This window comes from Amphiprion ocellaris, chromosome 8 (genome assembly GCF_022539595.1).
Source record: "Amphiprion ocellaris isolate individual 3 ecotype Okinawa chromosome 8, ASM2253959v1, whole genome shotgun sequence".
Taxonomy (NCBI): Eukaryota; Metazoa; Chordata; class Actinopteri; family Pomacentridae; genus Amphiprion; species Amphiprion ocellaris.
This window is the reverse complement of record NC_072773.1, coordinates 7,909,539-7,924,432: the sequence shown is the minus strand read 5'-3', so window position 1 is coordinate 7,924,432 and position 14,894 is coordinate 7,909,539. Positions and strand designations below refer to the sequence as shown.

Below are 14,894 nucleotides of genomic sequence, written 5' to 3'. Positions count from 1 at the left end.
TATAGTGCAGTTGAGGAGAGACAGGAAAGGTGTGGGAAAAGACAGAGGGTTGAGCTCCTGACGTGCCTCCAAATAATGAAAAAAAAATGCTGGTTAAGTGTGTAAAAAATGGCAAAAAAGTATCATTTTCAATGTAGCCCACGTAACCATTTGTTTTTAACTATACACAGAATCAAATATGTTACACTTCAATTTCAAATACAAATATTGTAAGATTAAATGTAAAATACAATTACACACAGAGTTTCACATTTTGGTGATACAGCACATGTGAGCATGTGTGTTCTCAGGTTTGTAGGATGTAAAACACATTTGACTGTGTATGTATTTGTATACATTCATATCCACATACTTGAACACCTTTTATCATCTGTCTCTCTCATTTTTTTTTTTTTAATTATCTGAGGTAATCTCATGTATGTGCATTTTTTGGGCCTCTACACAATACAACAGTCTCTTGGAGTCAGTGATGGGTCACTTTTAAATAAAGAAAGACTATGGTTATTTTCTGGGCTATTTTTCATATTGTTTGATGACAATCTCTAAAACATCAGCTTTTTTCTTAGCTCAGAAATTAGCCTGTTTTCAACCTAGTGGCAATTTATTTTCTAGCTTACTCAATAGAGTTTAAAATAGCGTATTCAGATTAAAGAGGACAGTCCTCTCAGTCCATACATGCACACTTCATCTTTCACCTCTTCGCAGACATTCAAATTCAACCCATTTACAGTTTGAGTTTGTTAGTGTTGCTAACTAGCTAATGTCAATATTGTACGGCCTAACCAATATTTTTTTTTTCCAGGTCATGGTCCTCTCTCAGCCTGAGATACAAAATCCACCTGTAACTCTATCTTATGAAACAGCAGGAGTCTCCTTTTAATGCAACAAGGTACGACAGCAAATCTGCAGCCTGCTTTCTGAAATGCATTTCTGTCATATTTTTTGCCTTATTCTGCCTTATTGGTAAATATTAGTGGTGGGACGTGATTAAAAAAAATGTATCTAATTAATTGTAATTAATTAATCGCAATTAATTTCAGTTTTGTCAAATAGCAATATTTGACACTAAGTGAGGTTTTTCAATTCAAATAAAATTGTAGTTGACAGTTGAATCAATGAATAGACATATACGTGTTTATAATTTAAAATTTATTTAATTCAATTCAATTCAATTCAATTTTATTTATATAGCGCCAATTACAGTCAAATTGTCTCGAGACGCTTTACAGAACCCATATGCCTGAACTCCAGAGCAAGCCAAAAGACGTTCTGTTTTCATCTTTTCTGGGTCTGATAAATGGTGTAATTTTGATGGTTCTTTTAATAGGAATATCAATTTTTAATTATGTATTTTTTTTTATAAACAAAAGGTTTATAATGAAGTTATCAAAAGAGATATTTTTGTTGTTTAGGTTATTCCTCCTCCAAGCAGGCAGAGCCTCAATGGAGTAAAAACTTAAACCACAAAAATGTTTCATTTCTATTTATCTGCATTTTTCATCTGCCTGCTACATTCACAGATTACTGCAAATCTAAGTGCAATTATAGCCATTTTATTTTACATTTTAATACTTTCTGTAAACTCAAGCATTGTCTAGAAAAGTGGTCTATTATGGGATGGCTACACCGTTAGCCATTAGCATGACTCGTAGCTAACGTTAGCTCTGGTGCTAACAGCAACATGTTTTACATTGAGGTGATACCGTCGGCTTGAAGTGATGCAGTGATCAGAAAATTCTTTGTTGTACAATTTGCACACAACCAGGCTTTTATCCAAGCTGCCATCGGGAAGATTTTTAAAAGAAAACCTTCTGCCCAACAAGCTCAATCTCGTCTTCAATTCAATTCAATTCAATTAAATTTTATTTATATAGTGCCAATTACAGTCAAATTGTCTCGAGACGCTTTACAGAACCCATATGCCTGACCCCCAGAGCAAGCCAAAAGGTGACAGTGGCAAGGAAAACACCCTTTTAACAGGGAAAAAAACCTCAAGCAGAACCCGGCTCTTTATGTGGGGGGACCCATCTGCCTGCTGGCCGGGCGGGTTGAGAGGGACAGAAGAGATAAGATATACTTTATTGTCCCCGTAGCGAAATTTGTCTTGGAGTTGTGCCGAAGTGCCCTAAAAAAAAAAAAAAAAAAAGTAATACATATTCCATACATCATACATCACATAGAATACAAAAGTTATCAAACATGCAACACCATAGTGACTCTCTGGCGTCCCTGTTTAAAAGCATTACCGATTTTGGCAAGAAGGAGTTTTTAAATCTCTTCAAACCCATATGTACCCTGTATCTCTTCCCAGAGGGTAGCAGGTCATATTCTGGATAGAGGTAGAGGGTTACAGGTAGAGGGTTACAGTAGGTGGGAGAACAACCACACATGTGAAGCATCCAGCTCTGGGACCAGGGACACTCGGAGAAAGGACATAGGGAGAAACAGAGTGAATGTAATGCAATAATGGTATATATAGTAAATACATAGGTAGTTAGAGAAGGGCTCAGTGCATCAAGAGAGGTTCCCCAGCAGTCTAGGCCTATAGCAGCATAACTAGGGGCAGACTAAAGGGACGTCAAGAGGGGAAGTCAGTTGTGCAAATCCTTCACTGTTCACCAGTGCCTGATTTCACTGCTTCCTGTGTTTCTTCTTCACGGCTACAAACAGACTTCAGGTTCATTACTGCCACCTACTGGGCTGGAGTGTTCATCAGAGTTACCAGTGTGCCAGAAATGAGGGAACTGAGGGTGCAATTAATTGCGTTATTATTTTTAACACGTTATTTTCACTGTAATTAGTTAATCGAAATTAACGCGTTAAAGTCCCAGCCCTAGTAAATATATTTTAAATCAATAAAATTATTAATGGTGATGAATCGATTACAGTTAATCAGTAACATCAGTAACAGACACACAGAATGCTAACATTTAAGCTACTCAGCAAGAAATCATCAGTTTCTATGTGTAATGTTTCTTCTACTTGCTGCACTTACTATAATTTTTCGTGCACTCTGAAAAAAGGGGAAAAATGAGAGAGCTGGCAGTAAAATACTTACACCAACACTGAGTCTGAATCTGATCAATGACAAAGAAGCAGAAAAAAACGTAAACAAAGGACGGGTCATCAATAAAGGAAAATACCACATAATTTGTTTGCAAGGTATAAATAGTTTTTTGAAGATCACTTTTTTTTATATTTAAGAAGTTATGTTTGACACTATTGGCACAAACCTAATTCCATATCTATAACCTCAGCCAGTAGTCAAGTAAGTGTTCTCTTCAGCTGGGTAATGTTGCGAAGAAGTTAGCTAAAGTACGGTGGCCGAGAGGTGCAAACCAAATTTACATAATGCAAAACACTTTTACAACCTCCAAGACAAATTTACAAGCAACAAAACACTTTTACAAGTCCAAAAACACTTTTACAAATCCAAAAACACTTTTACATAATGTAAAACACTTTTACAACCTCCAAGACAAATTTACAAGCGACAAAACACTTTTACAAGTTCGAAAACACTTTTACAAGTCCGAAAACACTTTTACAAATCCAAATGTAACCGGAAAGGGAATGTCCCAACTCAGGGGTTGAAGCGGAAGTCACGACGAGGAGCGGCTAATGCAACGGACAACGAGCGGGTGATGTTTTGCCAGTTTTGTGGGGAACATATGAACCGATTGACGCGGTTTTGTTTTTCGTGTGGTCGGTCTTTAGAGTGTTTAAATGGCGCAGATCAGATCGACAGAGTGCATTAGCCGCTCCTCGTCATCACTTCCGCTTCAGCCCCGGAGTTGGGACATTCCCTTTCCGGTTACATTTGGATTTGTAAAAGTGTTTTCGGACTTGTAAAAGTGTTTTCGAACTTGTAAAAGTGTTTTCGAACTTGTAAAAGTGTTTTGTCGCTTGTAAATTTGTCTTGGAGGTTGTAAAAGTGTTTTACATTATGTAAAAGTGTTTTTGGATTTGTAAAAGTGTTTTTGGACTTGTAAAAGTGTTTTGTTGCTTGTAAATTTGTCTTGGAGGTTGTAAAAGTGTTTTGCATTATGTAAATTTGGTTTGCACCTCTCGGCCACCGTACTAAAGGCATTGCAGAACGAACTGTCACAGAAGTGCCACTTTCACTATTTAAAAGACATGGGGGTCTTAATACACCGGGGGCATAGCCCAGCACAGAAAACATCGTTTTTTCTAATAATTACCACTTTGAAGTTACTTTGGAATACAATATATATATGAAATGTCTCAAAATGCTCCATATAGTGATGAGTATAGCCACCCTCCCCACCAGCTCACTTCTTATTCCTGTTCTGATACTTAAATCCCTTTGTTCCCAAAGAAGCCATATTTACAGCTTTCCACTCTAGAACCAAATGTGTCATGACGATCTTAACACTTCCTGGCTCTTCCACTTCACACTTAAATATGTTTAACAATAAATCAGTCACTGAATTGCTTACAGCCCCAACTCCACAAAGCCTCCTCTTACAGTCTAAGGGTGACTCAGTTTAACCTATAGAAAGCCCAATCTGTGATGCTATGCTAATTGCTCAGGTGTGCCATCATCCTTAAAGTTTTTTCAGAACATTTAAAACCAGTTGATCCTCTCCACACTAATGCAAATACAAATGACGCATCGAGTATGGGTAAATGAGAAAGCTACTTAAATAAATTCCTGAAATGCCAGACTGTGACTAAATATGGTACCACACCCAGGTAGCAAAATCCTGGTCTAGTCAGCTATTGTTTGTATCTCATCTCTTTGTGCACTGCTGAAAGTGTCCAAAATCTTTAGTGAAACAATCATTATTTCAGAACAAAACAAGCAAAATTATCTTACCAGGTTTTCTGAAAATTAAAATGGACTGAGACTGAGAAACTGTTTTTAAGTATTCCTTGTGAAATTAAAAATCCACTGAAAAACGGGGACAAAACTATATTCCCTAATATACTGTTTTTGCAAGGTACAGATTCCTATTCAGAATACAACTAGACAGAATAATAAAATAATGAAAAGTGGAAGATGACAAGCACCTTGATTTTTTTGTGACAAAATGATGCTTTTTATTGAAAATCGTTATAAAGTTAGATCAGTGAGTTTCTCATTTATCACATACAATTCAGTTGAACACAAACCAAAGAAGGAAGAAGAAAATTAAATCAAACCACAGCCCTTGTTCGTTTTCAGCCCAGATGCCTCACATTTCCTCCCAGTTTAAATATGGAAATTCTTAGAATTAATACAGTTCACAGAGTTTTAAAATGTATAGATGCAACGGGGCACTACAAAAAAAAAAAAAACAAAAAAAAAAAACTAAAAGCAATCAGGGAGTGTCAATTGAAAGTTGAGTCCTTATCTTTCATAGGGATTCTTGGACTGAGAGGTTACATCTCGTGAGAACTCTGTCAAAAAGTACATCCATGCCACTGATGGACTAGCCGTGAATATTAATGAGAATAGTACGATGGAATGTTAAAGCATCAAAACAATGGCAATCAAAAGCTGACACCAGCCAATAGTTTTCTAATTAACTGTGTACAAATTACATCATTATCATTGTCAATATTATTTTCATTTATATATATATTTTTTGCTGTAGACCAAAGAAGAGTTCCACTACACTGAGCATAATGACATCAGTAAAAAAGTAGTAAGAAATTGGCACTATATTGATGGCATTAAAGGGACATTTGGGAATGAATGGCTGGAAGAATTCAGCGGAAGGGTCACAATTTACGGAAAGTTTAAAGAACCTCCTCATCTTTAAAAGGTATTTTTCATACAGAAAAGAAATGACAGTGTACGTGAGCGTGTAAAGCGCAGAGTAGCTTTACAGTATTTAAGTATTTCGTAGGTGAGCTCGTGGCCTAGAGCTGCAGCAGGTAGGGGAGGCTGGGTGGAGAAAGAGGCAGGAACTTTATAGATTGCCACATTCCAGAGGAAGCGATTCACCTAAGTTATTTTGGAATAGTTATAATTTTAACAATCCACCAAACGATCATCACATTAACACTGTAAATTTCAAAGAGAGGAATATAACTGAAATCAAATAAAGTTAATACTGAAACCCAACAATAACTCTACCTTGACTAAGAAACTTGTTTCAAATCACCAAGTAAGTGCAGTTGCGTAAATCTTAGCTAAAACATTTATCCGATTACAATATACAAGCTCAACAAGCTTGATTTCAAAACAAGTAAAGACCACCACAGGACGTAAGCTCAGTCATTCAACGCTGGTTTCAATACATTTCATAACCATGGTAAGCAGAAGTACTTCATGTCTTTTGAGAAGACATGAACATAGTATTTGATATGAGAGGAACCACAGTAGGAACATCCCCAGCTTTACGACCTGTGGCTGACTACAGTGGACTGACACACTGTACACAGTAGTGTAAGCTTTGATACACAATATGTGGAACTGGTGTAACTGCTATAATGGAACATTAGACAACCTTCGCATTAATCCAGGTCAGAGTGCACACAGTAGGAAGATTTCTTAAAAAAACAAACAAAAAAACACAACAAAGTGAAAGCCTTACTTGCATAGTTTTGGGTACGCTTCTATCAGGAATGAAACCATTTTACTTATTATCTTTTTAACCTTATAATCTTGATTGTCAATGGTCCAGTAGCTTTCTGATTTTGTTCTATCCTGTACACTTGCCATATACTGCAAGTCCATTAATCCTGGAAGAAGGATCCCTCCTCTGTTTCTCTTCCTGAAGTTTGGTCCATTTTTTCCTATAAAAGCACTTTTCTTTGTGGAATTTTTCCATATCTGATTTGAGCATGTAAAGGTAGAGGAGTAATAAGCTGTGAAGACTGCAATGCCTCTGAGGCAAATTTGTGATGTAGACTATTTAAATAAATTGGCTTGACTTCATTGCTGAGTTCTAGGAGATAATGTATGAAATGCTGGCAGGGATGGATGACAGATGTTATAAGAATCATTCATTCATGTAGCTCAGACTGCTCTGTTGTCTGACCTCCTTGAACAGCACTTAGAGTAGATCTGACATACACACTGATTCGTACACAGCATTAGTACAGCACACAGTGAAGGGTCATCAGTAGCAGTTACTTGAAAGCTGACTGCAGTTCTTTGAAAGCAGCTCTTCTTTGTTTCTGCTCTTCAACCTGCTTCTTCTTCTCCTCCTGCTCCTGGCGGATCTCTGCCTCAAACCGGTTGGACTCATTGATAGCCTGAACCTGTTCAAGAGGAAAACACACAGCTGTGAGGTGATGCCACAGTGGAGATCTTTAGCCAAAAACTGGGAATCAAAAATAAAAATAAATAGTAGTAGCAAGTTTTGAAAAGAATCTGCATCCTGGAAGTACAACAATGTGTGTTATACAAAAAGTACTGCAGGTAGGTGCATAATGTTATGAGATATTTCCTTATTTAAATCAACAATGTATGTTTAAAAATGTTATATAACATACTAACCTTTTGCCAAGGCATTAAAATAAGGCATGCCATATGTTGACAGTGGTAAGGCGACACAGACTGCCAAAAGTTTTACATACACTACCAGTCAAAAGTAGAGACACACTTTCTCATTCAGCTGAATGAGAAAGTATGTTCAAAATTTTGACTGGTCAGTGGAGGCCAGCAGAAATCCAGGCAAACCCAAAAATCTCCCAAAGCTTGCTGGCCTTCCAGAGATATGGTGACAACTTGGGTTGATCTCGGACAAACCAGCACAAAGGAGCGAAATTCAACTGAATGAGAAAGTGTGTCTAAACTTATGACTGGTAGTGTATTTCAAAACTGCTTGGTATTTTGCCTGTATCCCAGCAGGGATTCAAGAAAGTTGTAACTCAAAAACAGCTAATGCTAATTTGGATTGTGGACAGAAATTTAACATTACTAAGAAAAATCAACTTCTGAAAAAGAGCTGAGACCATTTTTATTTACCGGAAACACAATCTGTGATTCCACACATGCATTTAAGTCAGTAAATAAGACTATGCATGAAAATTATTAAAAGTTAATTTAGTCTTGTTGATAAAAATTCTCAGAGAAAGTGGGGTTAATGAAACAATATTTTGTCTTTCTGCAATATACACTATGATATTACAATGCAGCAATCCTCACCAGATAACTTTATTAACTATTTGGAAAGAGTTAAAGAATCATTTTATAATGGTTGGGGCGATATTGTAGGAGAGTACATCTGCATCCAAAAAGAAAAAAATGTATCAAATTAAAGGAGAACCATGACGTTACTGTGGAGACTTGTTGGGAATAAAGGCATCTGAGACTTTTCACATATGGTGTGACACTGATAAAGACATCTTCATTCATCCTAATTATTCATAGATTTTAGTGAAAATATTTTCATCAATATTAGTGGATCTTGGTCATTTCATTTTGTGAAGCCAAAGTAATGATCATGATTAGTATTATAGAAAGTGTGCAGCCCTACAGCTGACGTTGCACTTCTTTTCTACAACCAAATCTTCCCTTTTCATTGTTTCTTTCCTGTTTCTCACTCATTTTTCTGAATATATGTGGAGCTTGCATGTCAGTAAACTGAGCACACAAATACTTAAAATCAGTTCATCCAAGACCACTTCAGTTGGAGTAAGTGATGTTCTATCAAATCTTTTGTAGATTAGTCAGTGTGCATTGTCTTTTTCCATTAAGCAGTTTAAAAGGTTTAGCATGATGTCCTACAGTTAATTTGCCTTACTATTGTGTATTGCAGTAGTTGATGCTAAACAACATATCATGCAGTCGTAGTAGATGTAAGGCCTTGAATGGGAAGGGAAAGAATTCTCTGCAACGGCAGTGGTGGGTAGCAACAGACAGTTATCTAAGGAGGGACAAGCTGAACTGGTGACAGTGATCTACCTGTGTTCTACCCTGGTTCTCCGACTTTCTCCCACAGTCCAAAAACATGCTAAGGTTAATTGGTGATTCTAAATTCTCCGTAGGTGTGAATGTGAGTGTGCTTGTTTGTCTCTATATGTAGCCCTGTGATAGACTGGCGACCTGTCCAGGTGAACCCTGCCTTCATCATAAGTCAGCTGGGATAGACTCCAGCCTCCCGCAACCCTACAGAGAATTAAGCAGTGTACAGATAATTAATGGATGGAGTTGTATAAAAAAAATGGACTCAACTTACCTTAGCTTCAAAAAATGTCTTGGCTCCTTTAACCCCTTCTGAGGAGACATCAATTTCTGAGAGACGTGCAAGGACACTAAGACCACTGTCCTCTGCAAGCTCTCCTGCTGCTGCTTTCCTGAAGATCAGCAGGAACTGTGAAGGACAGAAAGAACAGAGAGGCATGGATATAGCTAAAGGACCATCTGATCATCTGACTAATTCTGACTAGGTTTACTTGTTTCACCTCTCTGAAGCTGAGCTTGTTGTCCAGGTCTTCATCCACCTCCTTGATCATATTCTTCAAGCCAAGATGTGTCTGTGGAGCTCCAAGTTTCTCCATCATCAGTTTCAGCTCCATTAAGTCAATGTAGTTGTCTTTCCCAGCATCATACCTTAACAAAATTGAATAGAAAATTCTTTTGTTACAGTTGAGAAAAACAAAAAATCCACATCTTTCATCATGTGTATGCTGTGCCACTCTGTGTTGCAGAATGTTCTGGTTTAATTTATTCAGGCTGTCTATTTAAGATATCAGGTTCCTGTGTCTGGTGATACTTCAAATGGATAAAATGATTTGTAAATGTAATAACCAGAGGAGAGCTGTATAGTCTAAGTAAAGAATTTGCTCTCTGGATTATCAAAAGTTACAGACGCTGTTTCTAAAACAGATGTTGCTGATAAATAATACTCATTTAATGTCATTTTACAATAGCAAACTTAACAAAAACAAAATTATTACTGTACTTGTGTGAAGAAATGAACACATAAGTAGGTAGAGGACTGGTGAACTGATGAATCCTGGCACAAAGTGAAAAACAGCTTATCTTTACACCTAATATGATTGCGATCCTACTACAAATTGACTGCTGCAGACCACAAATTTTTTTAAAAGATTTCATCCATCGGAAATCATACAAGGACTGAGCAGGCTTGGCGGAGTACTGCACTCTCTGAGTGCTTTTCTTGTTTGTACTGTTGTATTATATTTTCTGTTTATTTTATCAGTCATGTATGACCAGGATTGCTGCTATAGTCTTTAAATCATTTCAGTCATGTCAATATGTCCATAATTACCTTAACTGTATACTACTACAGTAATGAAGGCAATACATGTCACAACCAACATCATGACACAGTAGTGACATAGATATTAAATGATGACTGAAATGTTGAAATATTAATTAGTCTTTTATCTAATATAATACAACATAACATATGTTAGGTAAATATATTTTCATCTGAAGTAATAAAAAAAATCTCTAGAATAATTGATACTTCAGTCACTGTATTTATCAACTAATTGAGAAAAACAATCCTTACATTATTCAATAAAAAAAAAAAACTGGTAGGTATAGTACTAGATTATGTTACAGTATAGTGTTAATGTTCTCTCTCAGAGCTGAAATGTGAACATTTTAATAGCCTAATGAAGTCAGTGTCCAGGGTGCAGTACTTTGAATGAGGCTGTGGTTGATGACACTAAAAAAAGCAGCAATACTGGAGGCAAAGCGATCAGCCTGTGTCAATCAGGAACGTTTCAAAGCAGCTTGACCCATATAGGAGTATTTCCGATTATCTGTAAATACTTTCTTTCTTTCTTCCTTCCAATCACAAAAATATGATGCAATTGACTCCAGGTTAAATTTCTAAAACTTTAACTATTACTCAACCAAATGCTGATCCTGCTTTATTTGCACAGATCACATATATTTTATTGTTGGCTGAAATTCAGATTAGTGCTCAAAGCTACAACATGGGGGCTGGGTTTATATGCAGAAAATGTGTCAGTTTTTTCACTGTTTTACTAGATGAAATGACTGCAGAGCTTTGTGACAGAGCGTGATTAGTCTGGTAATTACACGAATAACTGTCTCGGTCTCACACTGTAAATGCCTCTGACCCTCTGAAGATGGATGTACAAAGTGTATAATAATAAAACAATTCATTTAAAATGCCAGGGCAAGACTGGTCATGAAAGGAACCTGAAGAATGTGGGCTGGAGCATTGCACAGAGAAAGCCCTCAGTCATGAACATGTAAAAACAAAACATCAGAGTCAATCTGAGGATATTCCCTCACTGAAGGTGAAAGCTCTTCAGCTCATAGTATCTGCACATTTTTTTTAGGTAAAAAGCAACAAAATCAAAACAAAGGTCTTTAAGACCTTTCTAAATGACAGTCTAAATGATTACAGACCAGTTGCAGTTTTGCCTGTGATCGTGAAGTGCTTTGAGAAAATGGTCTTACAGCACATCATGACTAGCCTGCCCCCCACCTTCAGCCCACATCAGTTTGGGAAAACTGATCCACTGCAGATGCTATCACACAGCTCTTCACACCACGCTGAGCCTCCTGGAACACCAGGAAAGCTATGAAAGGATGTTATTCATAGACTTTAGCTCAGCCTTCAATACAATCCCAGACATACTAGTTGAGAAATTTTCTCATTTAGGCCTCTCCATCCCCATTTGCGGCTGGATTAAAGACTTTCTGATGGACTGCCCACAGTCTAACAGACTCGGGCCCACCTGGTCTCCACCCTCATACTCAGCATTGATTCTCCACAAGGAAGTGTACTGAGTCCACTGTTGTACTCGCTGTAGACACACAACTGCACTCCGACCATCTCTTAAACTCCATTATGAAGCTTGCTGATGACACCAGCATTTTCAGGCTCATCTCAGGAGGAGATGGGTCTGCTTATAGAGATGAGGTCAAGAGACTGTCAGCATGGTGTTCAGTGAAGAACCTCACACTGAACACCACAAAAACAAAGGAAAAAATTATGGACTTTAGGAAGGGAAGTGCCAAGTGGAGAGGATCCACTCGTTCAGATTTCTGGGCATGCAAATCTGAGATGATCTTTCCTGGTCTGTCAACACCACAGCAGTGGTGAAGAAGGCCCAGCAGCAACTTCGCTTCCTGAGAGTGCTACAGGTCACTCAAAGCATGGACAAACAGACTCAGGGACAGTTCCTCTCCAAAAACTCTCACCACACCGAACAATCGCAAACAGAACATATAACCACTATGCATATCTTAGATTTACTGCAAACACACAGTAAAACAGGCAATGTCATCTACGTAACAGGTCTACGTCATAAGTACAAAATGTAGACTATGCCTCAGCCTTTCAATCATTTTTTGATAATAAAATCTGATGTAATGGAACTTCCTGGAGTAATATCAAAGATCAAGTATATATGTTTTTTGAGCCACTGGTTGCAGAGGTGGTTGAGTAGACTGACTGACTAATTGCAGGGTTGGTTGTCCCACCATGTGCCCCTCAAAGTGTTGTGCTTGATAATAAGCAAACATCTCACATAGCAACTCTACTGCCATTGATGTGTGACCGTGTGTGCGAATAAGTGAATGACATACATATTGTAAGGCACTTTCTACAACCTAGCTAAGCTAAAAGGCAGGTTATTTCCATTTATGTTCACACCGTATATTTTTATCAATGGTTTACATTCATGATTATCTTTAAGTAATTTTCTCCCACTTGCTTGTAACTAATTACATTTTCACTCTTAAATCATACCTGCTTACAGCCCATACAGTAAGAATTTATTTGTTCCAACCTCCATCAAATTCCTGAACAATGCGGCTTAGGCCGAAGATTGTGCAGTCATTTTTTATAGTGTTTTTACTTTGGTGTATATATGTGTTATATGTAATGTTTGGGATATGTGCAATACTGTTTTGTAGTTTTTGAGATGGCATTGATGGCACAGCTTTTGAGTCCAAGATAAATTTCCCCAAGTGGGACAATAAAGTATATTTAATTGAATTAAATTGAATTGTGAACATTTGACATACACTTGTAAAGACCATGGATATCATGGCAGTTTAGAATTTCCAAAGACTCCTATAATCCTTGATTTTCTATGATGGAATGATTAGTAATCTGCAACCCCCAACATCATTGGACAAGGGCTCTCCCTCCTCCTAAATCTCAATTCATGAAGCAGTAGTTGTTATCTTCACAACCCTCAGTGCATATGTGAAAGAAGAAGTGCAGTACAGGGATTGACTGATGGCTTTATTGCAATAAAGTATAGTTTAACCCTCACACAAATAATAACATCCATGCCATTTGACTATGTCCTGCTGACAGACATTTTTCACCGTCTACTTCGAAGTTGCCTCCCAATATTGCTCATGTCACAAGATCCCATGATCACTACGGCACAGGACAAAACAAAAACAGCTTATGCTGAGTCCTCTTTCCATCATTTCAAGGGACATACTCTGACTTAAGATTCATTTCCTGGAGACTATACAACTGTTTTCACTACTTGGCAAATCCAAACTGTGATTGCCTTTGTGTTGTGAAGACTCACTTCTTGTATTAAAAGTAATGTGTGTGTGGAATTATATTTCAAACAGATATATAACAGTTCTTTTTAAACTCCAGTTTAGGTCCTGGACATTTTTAAACTCATAATTAGGTCCAGTACAGACAGTTGAGAACACAAAGCAATTTTCTGTACTGAGTGAGAGTTATCTGACTTCCTTATCACTGACTTGCATAATATCCCCACTTTGCAATCAGTCATGCTCCGGAAATACATGAATGCATTACATTTACATTGACTACAACTGCAACAGTGATTACTCTCTTATTTTTTTGTTTTATTTATTAACCATTTATTCCTTAAAGTGTAACGCCCAAATCTCCAATTCCTGTAAGACTAATAATTGGACTAAAATAAGTCGACTTCCTGGTATGAACAAGCCTGTTCTGTGTCTACTTCCCTGACTGACTCAAATGGGGAACCTCTGGCTGAGATATAAAAGATAAAGATGAGGCCTTCAGTCGTCCAGGACTGTGTCCAGACTGTCACACTCACGTTTTGAACATCCTCTCCATGTCTTTGATCTGCTTCCGGGAGAACTCCTTGAACTCGGTGTAGGGGTTGAAGACCTTCATGCTGGGCTGGACGTGCTCTCCATGCCCCTCGTTCAGCTCTCCTCGCCGCAGCAGCTTAGCTCCCAGCTCCGAATCTGCGTTGGCCGTACTCGCTTTGTCCTCCGACCCGTTCTGCTGTTCGGGGACGTCAACAGCAACAGGCTCCTCGGTTCCGTCTTCTATCTGCAGCCGACGACTGAGCTTGGACGTGAGCTCATCTGTGGCCATTTTCAAACTGGGTGGTTTATGATTAAAAGACAGCATGAGACCACAGACATCTAGAGAGCCCTCTGGCGGCTGTTAAAATACAAGGCCAGTGTTAGATTCGGGAAACAAGCATACCTACCTGTCTAGCGGATTGTTCTATTCTTCCTGGATCCAAATCCAAACTCAGATCAAACCTCCTCTCCAGGATGTTGTGTATTGGCTTGTCAGCTACATACCATTCTGTAGTCCATTCGGCCGTCACCACGCCTTTTAAAGAGCCACAGCAAGTCCTTATCTTCCTGACGGGCCTGTCTCCAGCCTGCTGTCAGCAGACAGACAGACAGACAGGCAGACAGACAGACAGGCAGGCAGGCAGCAGTCTGAAGTCATTACCGCTGACAGGAGATGGCTTAACACAATGCAGTGCACTTTATTAGTACCAATGCAAAGTGAAAATAATGTTGTGCAAGAACTGCACTCCCGCCAGTTGATGGCGCTGTACATCTGTGGGTTGAGACCAACAATAATAAAGCAGGAATAAATAAAAAGACATGTAGCTCACGTTTCAGTCTGTCTCTGGATAGATAGATAGATAGATAGATAGATAGATAGATAGATAGATAGATAGATAGATAGATAGATAGATAGATAGAT

General features: G+C 38.0%; 1 protein-coding gene across 1 annotated transcript; it reads right to left on the bottom strand.

Moving 5' to 3' along the window:
* Window positions 1–5,035: 5,035 nt before the first annotated feature.
* efhd2 (EF-hand domain family, member D2) lies at window positions 5,036–14,537 on the bottom strand. Its single transcript, XM_023291657.3, has 5 exons — window positions 14,380–14,537; window positions 13,975–14,268; window positions 9,364–9,511; window positions 9,138–9,272; window positions 5,036–7,215 (listed from the first exon to the last, which is right to left on the bottom strand). The coding sequence occupies exons 2-5, from the start codon at window positions 14,259–14,261 to the stop codon at window positions 7,084–7,086; spliced, it is 702 nt and encodes a 233-aa protein (XP_023147425.1). The 5' UTR covers window positions 14,262–14,268; window positions 14,380–14,537; the 3' UTR covers window positions 5,036–7,083.
* Window positions 14,538–14,894: the final 357 nt, after the last annotated feature.